Genomic DNA, 17116 nt, shown 5'->3' on the forward strand with positions numbered 1-17116 from the left:
TCCCTTTCTGCCATTAGAGTGGTATCATCTGCATATCTTATGACAGTTGTTGATATTTCTCCCGACAATCTTAATTCTAACTTTTGATTCATCTAGCCCTGCTTAAATGTTTAATTTAAAGTTTAAAAACCAATGAAACAAGACTTAGCCTGCACTAAAATAGTAACCAAAAGGGAAAAACAACCCCAAAACCTCACAAGAGGCCCTGCAAGCATATTACTCCCCAGCCTCTCCCACCCCTACAAATATTCCAATCTGGTTTGGGATGCTTTTGCCTGTTGCCAGTTATCACCCCGGTTGCTGTTAAAACTGCATCAGTGCCATATATAACAAGCTTTTGTCAAAAGTAATGAAAACATCACTATAACTCCAGATCAGATAAACCTGAAGTTAGGTGGTCTTAGCTGGGGATGGGATGAGAGGAAGGTTGTGCCTGTGAGGAAATATGCTTCATATCAAACAGATTTCAACACCAACATTAGGGGACTGTGTGAATGGGTTCTAAATCTCCATCCAATTCTCATAGTTGTCCATATTAGTGGACTCTTCTGTTGGAGTCCTGTATAGTTTGTGGGTTCCTAACAAAGCTAGCTCTCCCCTTAGCCAGAATCTCAGAACGCAATTCTTCAAAGATGAAGTGTAAATGCACCTTAAGGTACATGCACCTTAAGAATGATGAACCCTGATTACTCAACTAGATTTGGTTGGATTTTATAAACAGAATGGAAGCAATGAGTGTTAGTTCTAGTTTCTTGGATCAAGCTTTATTGTGGACTACAAAGCTAAACAAAGCATAGCCCAAGAATTTCTAAGACAGTAATAAAAATAAATATATATATAATGAAATTTTAAATTGCTAGTGTGGGGATTTTTTTTAAAAGCTATTTTGAGGTTCTTACCATATTTCTCCTGGGTATTACAAAATAGAAGCAAATACACAAATCCAATTTTACACCCACAAGTTCCGACTACATATATAAACATATTACCATATATTCTCTATACAATAAAAAGGCTGATAAGTAGATTTGTTTCTAAAACAAGTTTGTTTCTAACAGTTAGTGATGTCATAACATTGCAAAATATTGCATTACTGGCTGATATTTTTTTCCTCAAAATTGTCAGATGGAATTTTTGCACCATTCCAGAACAATTTAAATGGCAGAATTCATGCATCGTGCTAGCCCATAATAGTATGGTATAAAAATATAACTTGTTGCATGAAACACATTTTTTATTTGTAACTAGGGTTTGTGCCTTAGAACGACGGTGCAAAAGGGGCAACTCTGTTAGGGAAATATATTATAGGACAAAGTAATCAAAACACTGATGCAATTTATTGAGGAAACTAGAGATTAATAGCAGCCAATCCTATGTGCAGCTATATTGAAAACTAAGCCCCTTTATCAACAATTGCATTCTCTATCACAGCAGTCCCCAGCTTTTGCAGCTTGGTGGCTTGGCTGGGGTGGGGTGGGGAACCAGGTGATGTGAGTGGTGGGTTGGCGTGCATCTGTGTGCAAATTGACTTCAAGTGGAGCTGCACACGTGTGAGTGCCAGCCAGCTGCTCGCATGGCCTGGTTGCAAATAGGCTATGGCCCAGTAGTAAGCTGTGGCCTTGGAACCCCTGCTCTATCGTGTTTAAAGATGAAGCTCAAAAATACATAAGATGACCGTAGGCATGCTTCATGGTGCATTTCTAACCCCTCTTCCTCCTCAAGGGCTTGATCTGTCCCAATTCATATATTCACAGTAATCTAATGATAGGTTAGAATGAGCAATTACCCAAGGCCACTCAATGCCAAGTGATGACATGTCCTTATTCTTGAACCAACATGTCAACCCCACTAGATAGAACAGACTAAATAATAATATACTTTATTGAGGTAGGCTATAGAATCAGAATCTTGCATCTCTGATTGTACTGTACCCGCCGCTCTTGTTATACCTCAATGAATCAGGCAAACATTTGGCTGAGCTGCTTCCAAACATTTTCTTGCTTCCCAGGACTTAAATGATGTTTCAACCCTCTTTGCCTAGGTCAGGGGTAGGCAACTTCGGCTCTTTTATGACTCATGGACCTGGGAGTTGAAGTCCATGAGTCATAAAAGAGCCGAGGTTGCCTACCCCTGGCCTCGGCAATGGTTCTTATATACTTCTAATCAAGGTCAACTCCCTGTCTCTGCACATAGGTTTCCAATAGCTGTCATACATAACAGTAGGTTTATTATAATATTGTTGCCAATCCTAGCAGGTCACTTAGGCACTGTGAGTAAAGACAGCAACTTCATTATAAGAGGATAATATTTATTAATATTGATAAAAGAAAACAGAGTGCAAAACTCTGTTAAAAAGCAACACATTTTCTCCTTTGACAAACCTAACCAGACACACATTAGACTGAACAGACATCAGCACCTCTTGAAGGCAGAAGACAGAGATTTGGCCCCCGGGAAAGGTGGGGAATTCCATACTGCAGAGCTTGTGCGCTTGAAATAACGTGGCTTGCTCTTATCGAAGATTTCTTCCAACTTGGGACTCTTCACCACGCCAAAGAGTGCTTTGAGGTTTGGTGGGTTATGATATTGATGCAGGATTGCTTGGCTTAGTTGATTTCCTAAGGGAGGGAAGAACCGACATATTGACTGTCATGGTGGTTTGCATTGAGAGGTTTGTTCTTAAAATGGACAGCAAGTATTCTCAAGGAACAAGGGATAAATTTTCCCCAATCTCACAGAGGAAATTATCTTTTTCCCTCATAATCCAATTCATATAAAAGACAGCAACAATTAAGAACATTTTAAATTAAAAAAAACAACAACCCCAGACTGAAATTAGAATTGATCTTGATTTTGTTAGCAAAGCATTTCCTTCCCGAAATATTTTTGAACCATTATAGATTCTAGCTAGAAGCAGTGAAATCTGCCTGTCAAAATATACTTAACAGATCTGACCCATAAGAGATGGATATCCTATATCAGTGATGGTGAGCCTTTTAGACACCGAGTGCCCCAAAACCACCCCGCCTGCCATGCCCCCATCCTACACACCCACATGGCCACCTATCACCTCCATGGCCCGCCGCAGCACATCACCCAGGTGGTCCTGCAGTGCCATGGCAGCCACGCCCTCCGCCTGTGCCCCGCAACATCATCTGCACATGATGGGACACAAGGGTGGAATCTTGTCCCTGCAGCCCGGCTGCCATGTCCTTGGCTGTGCTGCTCCACACGGGCTGCACCCGGGGGTGACTCTCCTCCCGGGGAGGGGGGGCTGCTGGGGTGATGGTGCGCATGCCCAGAGAGGGCTCTGAGTGTCGCCTCTTTCACACATGCCTTAGGTTCGCCACCACTGTCCTATATACAACTTTTATTTTAATTTTTTTGAAATGCATTTATGCAATCTTTGTAAATATTTTGTCTATATTAAAAATAAAAGTCACCATTGTCAAACAGCAGGAAATAGAAATTCTGCTTCGTAGCACATTTTAAAAGTATACCGTATTTTCCGGCGTATAAGATGACTTTTTAACCCATGAAAACCTTCTCAAAAGTCGGGGGTCGTCTTATACGCCGGGTGTTAGAGTTAGGGGTGGTTTTATTGTCCGATGTTACAGGAAAAACCAGAGGCAACAACCCTCCACACATACACACATGCAGGCAACCTCGGCAGCTCATTGATAGGGGGGGAGGAAGGGGGAGAGAATCACAAAATTGCTGTCTGTTGTCGAGCCCGCAGGGGGTCTCGTTCCAAAAATAAGCCCTGCTTCACCTACTCACCCACCCCACTGCACACGGCTCTCTCCATGACACGGCGCTCCGACAAACAAGGGAGGAGGTCACCCGTAATCAGCAAGCCCAACTATCAGCTGATCGTCGGTTCCTGGCTCTGCAAACCCGATGACCAGCTGCTTCACGGCGTTTGCACGCGCCTGCATCGCAGGGCTTTGCTGAGGACCCCGCAGGCACTCAGGAGGACAGCCCAGTCTGCCTTGCCATACAGGGAGCCTGGGCACTACAAAACATGCCAGCTGTTCCGTTGCCTGCCAACGGACCTGTGTCGGGACTGCATGCTATAGCCTGCGCGCTGGAGGCAAGGGCCGGCTGTTTTCCATCGGTGTCAGATGGACCGGAGCCGGGGACTGCTGGAGGGCGGCCCTGGGACGTGTGGACGAGCCCGCTGGAGCCAGATACGGATGGGCGGGGCAGTTGGTTGGAGAGGGATAGGCACACACTGGGAGCACGTTAGCATTTTCACCCGGGTTGGGGTAGAGGGGGTTTGGAGAAGAGTCACCCAGGATACTAACAGCAACAAGGTTTACAATGCTGAAGTTGTCGAAAGTCGGAAGCATGTGGAGGTTAAAGAAATGCAGGCAGGCTCTGGATGCCGGAAGTGTACTTTGTACATTGCTAAGCACATTGATTTGTGCTTTAGATTGTAAGCTGCGGGATATAAATGGGATTTTTTTAAAAAAAATTGCGTCTTGGAGACAGGGAGGGCTGGGCAGGCAGAGAGGGAGAGAGAGGTGACCCACCCAATCCAAGCAGACTTTGTATGCAGTGGGGTAGTCTTATACAGCGAGTATAGCCCAAAACCTATAATTTAACAGGAAAAGTAGGGGGTCGTCTTATACGCCCAGTTGTCTTATACGCCGGAAAATACGGTATTCACAAAGTGTGCAAAAAAGACTAAGCTACTAAACCACCTTTAAAAGACTTTGTGTCAAGTCTTCAAGTACATCATGAATACCGTACTGTCACATTACACAGAACTTTCACATTTTTAATAGCCCATTTCATGTTGCATTAAGCTCTGATTTGTTTTTAAGCAAGTATGTTTAGAAGATGCTTGAAAATCTTATTAGACTAAGCATCTTCTAAATCAGAGCTTATATAGCCTAGCATCTCATTCACTCTTCCAAAATACTAATGGTTTCTTACACAGCTTCTGAGCACATATCTTCTGTTCAGTACTCAAGGCTAATTGCAGGATAAAGATTTTTTTCTGTAACCCTGTCTGCTAATTTTTAAAAGCATGTAAGGTGAACTATCATATTCTGTGGTAACAGTTTCCACAAAATACTGGGAAGCCTTCCACAACCTAGCACCCTCCTGCCATGTTACTATTTTCTCCCTCTGAATTCTTAGCACTTCTACAAGCTGCACTTTCCCTACATCTACAGAACACTGGGTTAGGTAAAGCAGATCTAAGAGACCGCTCAGCTATAATGTGAAGCAAAGAACACAGATGGGTTTCAACATACCAGAAGCCCAAGCAGGGACGGTTTTGCGAGGCTGATTCTCATCATCTGTTGAATCATCACTGTTCAAATCCATTCCATAATTATTTATATCAATTTTGGGTTGTTTGGGGCCTTGAGGTGTCATTTGATATGAATTACAGATAGGCAAGTTCTAGAAAAAAGAAGGCCAGAAGCAAAATCAAGTCACTGGAACTACTAAAAGAGTCGCAGCAAATGCTAGAGGATACCTACTAGTAGTCTCCTGCCATTTCGCAGAAGAGTAACCCACATAATTTATTCATCCTCATTCCCAAATAATCTGCCTAGTTCTTCCAACAATGGCAGCAGTAAGACGTAATCATCTGGGCTGCACCCTCCCTCCCTTTAAAGCAGCTTTGGACATTTGGACCAAGAGCCTTGGTGGAGCAGTGGGCTAATGCCTCCTTAAGTAACACCAGCTGCCTGCAATTAGTGCAGGTTCGCATCCCACCAGGCTCAAGGTTGACTCAGCCTTCCATCCTTCCGAGGTAGGTAAAATGAGGACCCAGATTGTTGGGGGCAATTAAGCTGACTTTGTAATAATGCCGCTTGGGGTGTGTGTGAAAGCCCTAATAAGCAGGCATATACATAGAATGAAGGCTACTGCTAAGCTTGTAAGCCGCCCTGAGTCTTCGGAGAAGGGCGGGATATAAATGGAATTAAAATTAAAAATTAAAAAATTAAAATTTGTGGTAAAGCATATCCTGAGGATCTGAAGTTCCTTTCTATTTCAAGAAAAAAACAATTCTATTAGAGTAGCCTTATTTTTCCAACAATAAGCTTTAGGAGGTAGCCAGTTGTTGTTTTTTAATACAATGTATAAATCTAGATATTTCCTTCTAGTAAATTTATTTTCTCTCCTTAGATTTTAACTTCTGATACTTTCTGGTTTTTCCAAATCTGTGAAAGACAGAAGCACACCAAAAATTATCTTCCCCCCCCGCCCCCAACAATGCACACACAGAGGGAGGAGCGATGGGAGAAGCAGATTTGATATTAAATGACATAGAGCAATAAAATAAGCCAACATTCTTATTTGTTGTTTTTAAGGCCAAGGCTATCTTATTCTGGTTTATTCAGTATCAAATTGTGTTTATTATAGAATAATTAATTGGAAGCCACTCAAGTTTGTTATAAGATGGGTGGTTATACCTTTTAAATACATAAATAATAATAAAAAAATTTTGACGGTGACTCTCCAGCTTGTAGCTGCCAAGCTACAATTCCCAGCAGAAGAGGTGTATACAAAGAGATGTTCTTATTCAACAACTGAAAAGCTGCAATTCCACTTTATTGGCATTACTAAAAATGGTTCTACAAATTAAATCTTAAAACACTGCTAGAGGTAACCTGCTTTCCAATATATTCTTAAATTTAAGACCATATATTATTTATTATTGTTAATGTTACTTTTTGCTAATTATTCAGGGTAATTCCGAGGTTACCTCAATATTCACGGTCACATTCAGTTGCTTATTAGCAACCTTTGCCTGAGCCTCTGAAGTTATTTTCTGTAGTTCCTCTTCTTGCTTCCGTTGCTCCAGCTAAAAAGAGGCCATACAATATTGAGAAAGGTCACTGATGTTGCCCCACAACAGGATCCAGATGAGGTGGATGGAGGGCAAACATGACTGAAGACATTCAGAGAGATGAAGAATCCCTTACCAGTTTCCTCTCTTTCTCCTCCATTTCTTTCCTGAGCCTCTCTTTTTCTTTAGCTGCTTGTAAAACCTCCCTTTGCAAACGAGCAGCCTTTTCTCTTTCTTGTTGTTCATGCTTCCTGCAAGCAAACATACTACATTTAGGAGCCTTGGTGGAGCAGTGGGCTAATGCCTCCTTAAGTAACACCAGCTGCCTGCAATTAGTGCAGGTTCGAGTCCCACCAGGCTCAAGGTTGACTCAGCCTTCCATCCTTCCGAGGTAGGTAAAATGAGGACCCAGATTGTTGGGGGCAATTAAGCTGACTTTGTAATAATGCCACTTGGGGTGTGTGTGAAAGCCCTAATAAGCAGGCATATACATAAAATGAAGGCTACTGCTAAGCTTGTAAGCCGCCCTGAGTCTTCGGAGAAGGGCGGGATATAAATGGAATTAAAATAAAAATAAAATAAATTTAGCACCAGTAATCAATCTTTTCATCATTAACTCAAACCCCATGGTAGTCCCAGTTATGCTGACAGGTAACCCATATCATATATTTATGCACCTCAGAAGCCTTCCCATGCCTACTTTTATGGGGAATTCAGGTAATGGAAGGATGCTCAGTTACTCTGTTCTTACCGCTGGGCCTGGAACTTTTCCTGCTCTCGCTTCTTCTCCAGTTCTCTCTTAGCAGACAGTTCTTTTTCTCTTTCCAGCTCAGCCTGTTGTTGTTCTGCAATCTTCCTTGCTCTTTCTTGTTCCTCCTCTTTTTTCTTCTGCATCAATTCCTTATGTCTACGTTCTTCTTCCTCCTAAGAAAAGATCTTGTTATTGTCCAAGTGAGTTTCACTCCATAGATAACTAAAGCCAGCTAATAAGAAAATCAGAGTTTGGGAAAAATCATACATGACACTAACTACATCTCTTTCATAATCTCATAAGATCGTGGACCTGAAACATACGGTATGTGTTTTCTTTCTGCTCAGCTCTTAATATGTAAGATTGTAAAGAAAAAAGAGGCAAAACAATTTTTCCAATTATACACAGTGACATTTTGAAGCTTATCTTGACTATGTGGGAAACAGTCTGTCAGAAAGAAGTTCTATATAGGAAGAAAGTCTAAGCCAGGGTAGACATCCTTGGCTCTTTTATGACTCCCAGAATTTCTGAGCTAGCATGGCTCAGCTTGGAAACCTCTCCCTTTCCCCTCAGCATGGCTGGCTGAGGAATTCTGGGAGTTGAAGTCCACGAGTCATAAAAGAGCCAGGGTTGCCTACCCCTGGTCTAAACCAAGAATTGAACTTGACCTTCCTAGTGCATTTTTGCAACCACTGTAGTAATGTGGGTGCTATTGGGCAAATGACCCATCCAAGTGCTTTTTCCATTGCTATGATTTTGGCCTGATTCAAATCTGCATTGGATCAGATTAGTTATAATCTGGTTTTTTTTAATCCCATTTATATCCCGCCCTTCTCCGAAGACTCAGGGCGGCTTACAATCTAAGCACAAGTCAAATGTGCTTAGCAATAGTCTTCATTCTATGTATATGCCTGCTTATTAGGGCTTTCGCCCCCCCCCCAGCGGCATTATTTTTATCGAGGTTTACCTTGATGCTCATGATATAAAGCACATTTAATCTGGTTAATCTAAAGATGTTGTTTCTTAAGATTACCTCCCCAAATCAACAGAAATTAAAAGAATTGTGTCAAAAACAACAAACAGGAATGTATTAATTCCCCCTTCTTTAGTCTCCTACATCCACCACTGCCCTGCTTTTTGCCCATCAACCCTCTACTTTACCAGTTGCAGTGCTCTCTGTTTGCGGGCATCTTCCTCTTTCTTGCGGCGGGCTTCAAGTTCTTCCAGCTTCTTAGCCGCTGCCCTTTTCTTAATTTTGCCTTCTGCCATTTTTTCCTCTCGGACCTAAAATACACATTTTGCCTGGTACATAGAACATATCCTGTTCGAAACACATAGTGAGCGGACAATACATTATGCCAACTGGGCAAGCAGTATTTCCATCGTGGAGGGCTGCGGTCCATAGGACCATGTTACACACATGGGAGAGTTTTGTTTCCAGCTTTGAGAAAAATAAGAAAGAGGATGCTTTGTTTTGCTACAGTTTTAATGAATTCCTCACCTCAGATTATTAGAAAATGATTGTACTAACCAAAAAAGGGTCTTATGGTCTATACATGGAAGGGAACCCCTAGAGTTGTAAAGTAGTGGTTAGGAAAGAATTAAGAATCCAAAACATGAATGTGATGTGGAATTATATTTTGAAAAAATTGGTACCTAGTGAAGTATGAAAAACATGAATTTATCCTGCATGGGAATAGCAGCAGCTCAGATGTTCTGCTGTATCCAGGTTAAAAGTATGGATGACATTTGTACAGATTAATTTACTTTCCATCAATGCTGTGAGAAATCTGATAAACATGGTTCCGTGTGGCCAAGGTTTAATTTGTTATTCAAGAGTTTATTATGATCATATTTCATCATTCTAATATGTATATATCATTTTGTTGTTATTACCGTTATCTTCTTTCTAAGCTTTAGTTTTATTCTAGTTTCTTTTGTTTTTTAATTATCATTTATTACTGTATTGAATTATTTTTTTTCTCTTTTGTTATAGATTAAAAAGCAAGTTGTTTTTTTTTTAAAAAAAAATAAAAGTTAAATGTAGTGTTTTCTTTGCATGAGCCTGAAAAGTCTAGTATAAATAATAATATAGTATAAAGACTAAGAGTGGTTCTGAGCTGAGATGATAAGAGCATGACTTTAACAATCTCATCTGGCTTTAGCAAGATACAGTGCTAGCAGTATCTTACAACTAGATACTATGTCAATACTATATACCATCTTCCCCCAAAGCTGTCTCACTTCATTTACCTTTTCATTCTTCTCTTCATGTTGAGCCAATTTTTGTTCAAGTCGTTTTTTTCGCTCCTCCTCTAACTGCTCTACTCGCTCCCGAGCCTGCAACACCTTTCGGAGGCGCTCTTCACGTTTACTGAGGGTACACAGGAGAACAGTTAGAAGGAAGCCAAAAAGATCAGGAATGATTACAAAAGGAGCAGCCAGAAGGACTCAAATCCACACCGTTTCATCTCCTCTAATTGTCGTTTCTTTTCCTCTTCCACTTTCCTTTTTCTTTGTTGCTCGGCCTCTTCTTTTTTCCTCAGATTCTCTAACCGCTGCCTCTCTTTTTCCTAGACAGAAGAGAGGGAAGCAGCTCATCTTAAGGTCTTATGGAAAGTTGCATCCATTTTTATTGTGACTGTAAAAGTCCACCCTGAGGTGAAAGGTCAAAAGCAGAATTGTGGTTTTAGCAAAAAGAAAAAAAAGCGTAACCTCTCTATTCTAGTGAACACATTTCACAGTAAACCTGCAATATAAATAAACCACCCTGTTTGGAAGATGAAAAGTTTCCGAGGGCATTAAGAATTTTTTTTCCTGGAACATAAAGTTCCAGCCATTTATTTGGGTTGTTAAAAGCTTTCTGAATTAGACTAGCAGAAATAGGTATTCTTAAATATTTTTGAATCAACACCAGACAACTGGATTAGAGAGGCCTGGGGGAAAAGTGGGATGTCCAGAATTCTGCTCAGTCTTATTTCAGGAACAGAATGTTTTCTGTGGATACAAAATAGTGCCAATTACTCATAATTTTCAAAGTAGGATAAAGGCAATGGCTTAAGTAGTTCTTTGCAAGCTCAGCTTTGCTCCTGTAAGTTGTGTGCTCTGCCACTAGAAATTCCTGAAATTTTCAAGCAACTGGCATAAAAAAGAATCAGAAGTGGGGATTTAAACCAAAACTATTTTGATAAAACCTGAAACATATGACAGGTTTTAGCACTCTGTACAAGTAGCTTTTGCTTGCTGGAGCAGTTCTCTTCCATTCAAGGTGGTCTTTGGGATCTGAGATCTGTTTTCACTGCCCTTCAGAGGATAACTCCTCCCCTCACAGGCAGCCCTTTTGCTTTTGGAAACAACTAGGCAGTTAGGCAAAGTTTGCTAAGTGAAACCACAGCTCTCATTACCTTTTTACTTAAGCTTTCCTTTGCTTTACAGACCTGCCAACGTTGTAAATGTGAGGATTGATCTTTTTTTTTGGTCACCTTTGCAGCTGCAGACAGTTGCTAAACAAGCCAGTTGCTAAGGTCTACTTGTACAAACATACAGCTAGTTACAACTGAGCATGTCAGCATGAATTTTGTATTTTATTTATACTTCACATTGCACGCACTAAAGCAACTTTATAAACAATATACATGAAGTAATCCAAAGGTAGCTTAAATAGCTTTTTGTTGCACTTTGTTAGCTTGCAAAAATAGATCTGAGAGATGAATTAGATGGATTAATATACCATATTTTGAAATATTGAAGGCTAACTCAATAAACAGTACAATTCTAATAATAACTGTACATGCACTATCTACTTTCTAGAATTTAGTTGAAAAACACTAAATATATGCTGGGCTTCTGTTAAAGAGATCTCTATGCAAGTTAGGACAGCTTTGAGCAACACACACTGGGTTAATTATGCACAAATGCACCTACTGTGTAAGTAAGTTCATTCTTGTTACTTACAACAAACCCTCCCTGTGTAAAGAAAAGATTGAGACATAGTTAATAAATATATTTGGGTGTTAGAAAATCTTTTCACTATCTATATAGCAATAGCACTTAAGACTTGTATGCCACTTCGCAGTGCTTTACAGCCCTCCCTAAGCTGTTTACAGACTCAGCATACTGCCTCCAACAATCTGGGTCCTCATTTTACTGACCTCGGAAGAATGGAAGGCTGAGTCAATCTTGAGCCAGTTAGATTCAAACTGCTGAACTGCTAGAAAATTGCTAGCAAATAGCAAGCAGCAGAATTAGCCTGCAATACTGCATTCTAACCATTGTGCTACCACGGCTCTTTGCCTACAACAGGGCTGAAATATGGCCTCATACAGGATACTGCCCTATTACACATTTTGTTAATTAGAATCATAAGAGCATAAGAGCAACCTGTTGGGATATTCAACCCACGAAGCAACAAAGGGCTAAACTATCTGCCAGAAACTCATATGGAAGAATACTGAACTTAAAGGCTACAATGCTTGAGGCAAAATTATTTAAGTTTTCAGGTTTAACAAAAAGCTAAGTCTAGAGACATCGCTCAGAATTTCAAAACAATGCATCTCGCAAACCCCATGTTTGCCTTTCAGTCTCTTTGGTCCCTTTGCCTATCTATTTTCTTGTGCCACTTGTGCACGATTTTACCTATCCAGAAGTTGCTTATCCTGGTCCTTCCTAAATCTTATTACCTTCATCAATTGCTCACATTCTTGGTTTTCAACTTTGCTCTTTTACTAGCTCAACTCAACTGAATATAATCATATAGTACTTCAGAGCTTTTCGCTATTTGAACCCAAAGAGCTCCAACCAGGGACTTTCAAACTGAACATTTGTGTAAACTCACCAGTTAACAGCGGAATATATGCAACGTGAGACTATGTCCTTAGCTAAATAACAAGACTAGAACTTGAACCTTTTGATATTTACAACTTTTGAAGAGGGGCAACTTCTATCATCAATTCAGAAGGCCCCCCCTCTCTTTTTTTGATATTAAATACAAAGTACTTTAAATTACCTTGGGTGTGAAGCGGAGGGGAGTGTTCTGCCTGAGGAATGATTTTATTGTGCTGTTCCGATTTACAGAGGCAGGAGTCATCAGCATCTGGTTCTTCTGCACTGTGTGCAAGAATGTTTTGAAAGGGCGCACAACCTGAAAAACCCAGAACATTATCAATCCACAGAAGTCAACTCCTTGTCCTGGGCGTGCTCTCAGGGACATAACGCTTGCCTTACCTTGCTGGCAGGACACTGAGGAGACAGAGTCTTTTTTCTTGGTGGAGAGAGCTCATCTTCTGTGTGCTGTCCATCATCTCTATCCCTAATTGCTCTCTTATAGCTTGGCTTTCTCCTGCAAGATTTTAAAGGCTCATTTGATATCACGATTCAGCCCTGACGCCTCATCTCAGATACAGGTGGGAAACATAAAATCTTATATCCTGTGGCTTTTAAACTCACAAAGGACTCGGGGCAAAATAGCTGCTTGGTAACTATTTAATGAGGTAGGAGTCCAAGATTAGCTACTTAGGACTTAAGAATGAATTTAAACCTTAACCTAAAATCTCAGATAGGGAAAGGATACAGAGTCTTTGTAAAATTATTATCACTTTAGCAGCTGATCAGTAATTGCCTCCCATATAGTAAGGAAAAATTAAATGCTAAGGCTCTAGGGATTCCCCCCAACCCCAAGATGATTATCTTGATGTATCCAAAGAAAAGAAACCCACCCCCACCCCATTGGCTTTAGCCATCTGGAAATGTTGCATCTATTGTTCTTTTCTCCCATTGGTGGCTTCTGAGAGTAGTTTCCATATGTCTGGGACTCAGAATAACCTGCAGAGTTTATTAAATACTAACTATCATCAGCATTAAGCAAAGATAATGCATACTGGGAGATGTGGAGCACTGACATCTGAAGAACTACATGCAGCCCACCTCTGGCAGGGGGTACATAGAGGCACCACTGGATTACTTTGGCAGGAAGCTGGCAGAAGATTCCATTGAATTTCTGGAGGGACTGCTCTGTGGGAGACTTCTGCCAAGCATCTCTTAGTTAGTATTTGCACAGATGGCTGGGAAGACTAGCAGCAGGATTCCCTCAATAGCTTGGCCTGAAACCAATGACTCCTTTTTGTCCTGTAACTTGGACCTGCTGAGCTTTCTTCTTTGTGGGTTTGCTACATCACACACTTCACTGGGGGTGCTGTGAGAAACAGAGGCAAGGAAAACAGAAAGAAACTGTGCAGCCTTTTTTCCTATAGAACTTAAGATTACAATGCTCTGAAAGCAGAGAAGTTTCAAAATCCTTGAAATGACAGGTTTGGGGAAGAGGATCGCATCTGTTCTGAACACACAGAAGAACTGGGAAGGAATATAGCCTTTGATATTAAATCAGGTGGTTCCTTGTAATTAGCTACAAAGATTTAAACCTTATCCTGATTATCATCAAGATGTTTTTTGTCTCCTAGCAACCACAGTGATATTTCTCTTCATGACAATCTATCTCTGACCTGTCCTTTCAAATGTCCCAATGGGCCACTCATCACCACTGTAACTGAATCCATCCTTCTTGCTGGTGGTCATCCTCTTCTACCATTCTTAGCCTTACAACCTTTTCCCAGAGAGATGAGAACTCTGGGTTGATTTGTTCAATGATGCAACAGTTTTCCTTGGCTGTCCATGGTATTCTTGGAAGTCTTCTCTAACACCAAAGTTCAAAGGTGTCAATATTCTTCCTATCTTTTTTAAAAAAGTCCAGCTTTGACTTCCATAAAATGTCACAGGGAATGGCTTGTATGATTTTGATCTTTATAATATTGAGATACACACACACACACACACACATACAGATTTGAATATCTTTTTCAAAGTCTTTATGGCTAACTTTACCAAGTGCTAGTCTACAATGTTATTTCTTGAATGCTTGTGCCTTTACTGCAGAAGGTTGATCATGAAAAGGAAAAGTTATCCACTACTTCAGTATCTTCATTATCAATTCTAAGGTTGGTTGCTCTACCTGTTGTAATTACTTTTGTCTTCTTTTTTTAAATTTTAATCCCATTTTTTTCAGTTTGCTCTTTGACTTTTAGTATTAAGATTTGCAGATTCTTTGCATTTTCAGCTATCCTTACTTACCCTGACTACCTCCTATACTCAAAGAGCAAAGTGAAGAGGATTCCTTTATTATTTTCCTCTATCTCCCCAGATCAGTGTTTTACAGCTTTTGTCAAAAAGAGGCAAAGAAACATACCGGGCACTCTGAGGCTGCTTTTGTAACTCATCACTCACTTCAGAGCTGTCTTCTGCATATAAAGGAAAATAGAGGATGAGCATTCAAAGGTTTCGCCAAGCTAGGCAGAGGCAAAGTTGTTTCATCAGCATATAAGTAAGTAGTCAATTGTCCAGGCAGAATATTCATATGTGTACAAATTCTTTTTATAGAAAATACAAGCTATTTAGTGTAAACTAAATCAATGATGACAAACTCATGACATGCTGTCAAAAAGCGACATACCACAAAGTTTTGAGTGAAACACCAGCATTCACCAACACTCAACAGCTATTCTCAAACACATGCCCATTCTTGTGTGATTTCTGGAGACTGCACAATAATGGGGTGTGCACTCAAATGGCCTTGGGTGCCTCCATAATCAGGGAAAGGGTGAGAGGGGAAGTGAGGAATACTTTGCATGGTTTCAGATAGCAGTGGTCACAGAAGAGCATTCACCATTCGCCACCTCAAGAACAAAGATTTTGTGTGACCAGGAGCAGCCCTGAGTAGGTTGCAGAGGCTGGTTAACAGAAAGACAAAATCACCTGAAAGCAAGCAATGCATGGCAGATCCTGGGGAGTGATTAGCCATGGAGCAATTTTGAGTGACAAGGGTGGCACTAGAACTGAAGTCAAGGCCTGGGCCTCAACTTATCTAAGCAGCAAAAATCCAGATGATCACTAGATAGCAATGTTTTAGATTTTATCCAGGATTGTTGCAACCCCACTACGATTGGCATAATTAAGTCAAAAGAGTACCAACTCAGGTTTAGCCAGTCAGCTTCTTGGCAAAAAAAAAAAAGACTGAATAAAGATTCTTTAAGTAAAGGTTGACACTCTAATGTAAGAGATGCACATGTTTTCAACTCAGCCTCCTAACTAGCCTATTAATATCGCAGAAGCAACATTGACAACATGTTTGATCTAGTGAGAAATACTTGGGGGTAAGGAGGGGGAGTTTAAGAGAAAAAAGATTGTGTCATCTTCCAGAAACTGGTCACATTCCCACCCTTATTTTCCCTGCTTCAATCTGGCTATTCTGCTATTAAATACAATCAAGAGTATATATTCAATATATATGGCTACCCAATTATCAGGTAACTCTGAGCAGCTAACAGGGGTTAAAAATTTAAAATATTTCCTTAAAATAAAAAGGAAAAAATATAATATAAAACATAACATACTAAAGCATACTGCATTGAGGTGTAGACACACAACTCATCTAGTTATACCTGGGCTAGCTCTTGGGGGTGAATTAGGTGCTCTAGAGCAGGCATGTCAAACTGCCGGCCTATGGGCCGGATGCATCATACTAAAATTGCGCCCACCCCATTGCCGGCAATGAGGAAAAAGTCGCGATACATCATGCAACGTCATATGACATCGCGAGTTTGACATGTCTGCTGTACAGTCTAGACCAGGGGTCTTCAAACTTGGCCCTTTTATGACTTGTGAACTTCAACTCCCAGAATTCCTCAGCCAGCATGCCTGGCTGAGGAATCCTGGGAGTTGAAGTTCACAAGTTATAAAAGGGCCAAGTTTGAAGACTCCTGGTCTAGACCTTAAAGGCCAGTAGGGCAAAACACATTTCAAGGGCAAGGCTGTTTGATAGGGCAGACACAGAAAGCATGCTTCCTGGGTCCCATAAGGTAGCAATGTTTAACTGACCCCACCTGTACCACAGAAACTCTAGTTTTAAAGTACGGCGAAGATAATTATAACCAGACAGTCTTGCAAATATCCAGATGACACACCATGAAAGGCATTACAGGCAGCCACCAGTATTTTGTATTGCAATCCAAAGCATATGGTAACTAGTGCAATTGACACAGTAGCAATGTGACATGGATGTTCTGAGATGCACTGATACAGTGCATGCTGCATATGCAACTACATTGTGGAACAATTATAGCTTGAGTAGTCTTCAAGCGCCGCTTCATGTAGAACAGGGGTATCAAACTGGTGGCCTGCGGGCTGGATGCGTCACAAGCAGGCCATGCCTACCCCAGCTCCGCAAAGGCAAAAAACATCACGATATGTCACAATACGTCAAGTTTGACACCCGTGATGTAGAATACGCAGCAGTATTCCAGAAAAAGCAATTAAGGCATGAGTGACATTTTAATTTATATTGGCTTTTTATATTGTTTTGGCTTTAGGTGCTTTACTTCAAAGAGCAAAAATGAAGGATATATATCTAATTTGACCACCAATGGAAGATGGCTGATTCTCCTCTTCCCTGAAAGAAAACCCTTATTAAAATTATTACTATTATATAACTGGATTGGTACTGAATA

The 17116-nt window shown here is 40.7% G+C and overlaps 1 protein-coding gene across 1 annotated transcript in view; it reads right to left on the minus strand.

Moving 5' to 3' along the window:
• Positions 1–2297: 2297 nt before the first annotated feature.
• Positions 2298–17116, minus strand: part of INCENP (inner centromere protein) — a gene marked incomplete at its 5' end in the record, with an annotated part of 30512 nt that continues 15693 nt past the window's right edge. The window contains 12 exons of the mRNA XM_081331898.1: positions 2298–2618; positions 5265–5415; positions 6728–6826; positions 6948–7062; positions 7563–7735; positions 8724–8846; positions 9816–9936; positions 10026–10135; positions 11487–11528; positions 12568–12702; positions 12786–12900; positions 14800–14851. Coding sequence (XP_081188024.1) covers positions 2413–2618; positions 5265–5415; positions 6728–6826; positions 6948–7062; positions 7563–7735; positions 8724–8846; positions 9816–9936; positions 10026–10135; positions 11487–11528; positions 12568–12702; positions 12786–12900; positions 14800–14851 — 1442 coding nt within the window. The 3' untranslated portion in view covers positions 2298–2412. The remainder of the gene's footprint in view (positions 2619–5264; positions 5416–6727; positions 6827–6947; positions 7063–7562; positions 7736–8723; positions 8847–9815; positions 9937–10025; positions 10136–11486; positions 11529–12567; positions 12703–12785; positions 12901–14799; positions 14852–17116) is intronic.

This window comes from Vipera berus (genome assembly GCF_964194415.1).
Source record: "Vipera berus genome assembly, chromosome: 1".
NCBI lineage: Eukaryota > Metazoa > Chordata > Lepidosauria > Squamata > Viperidae > Vipera > Vipera berus.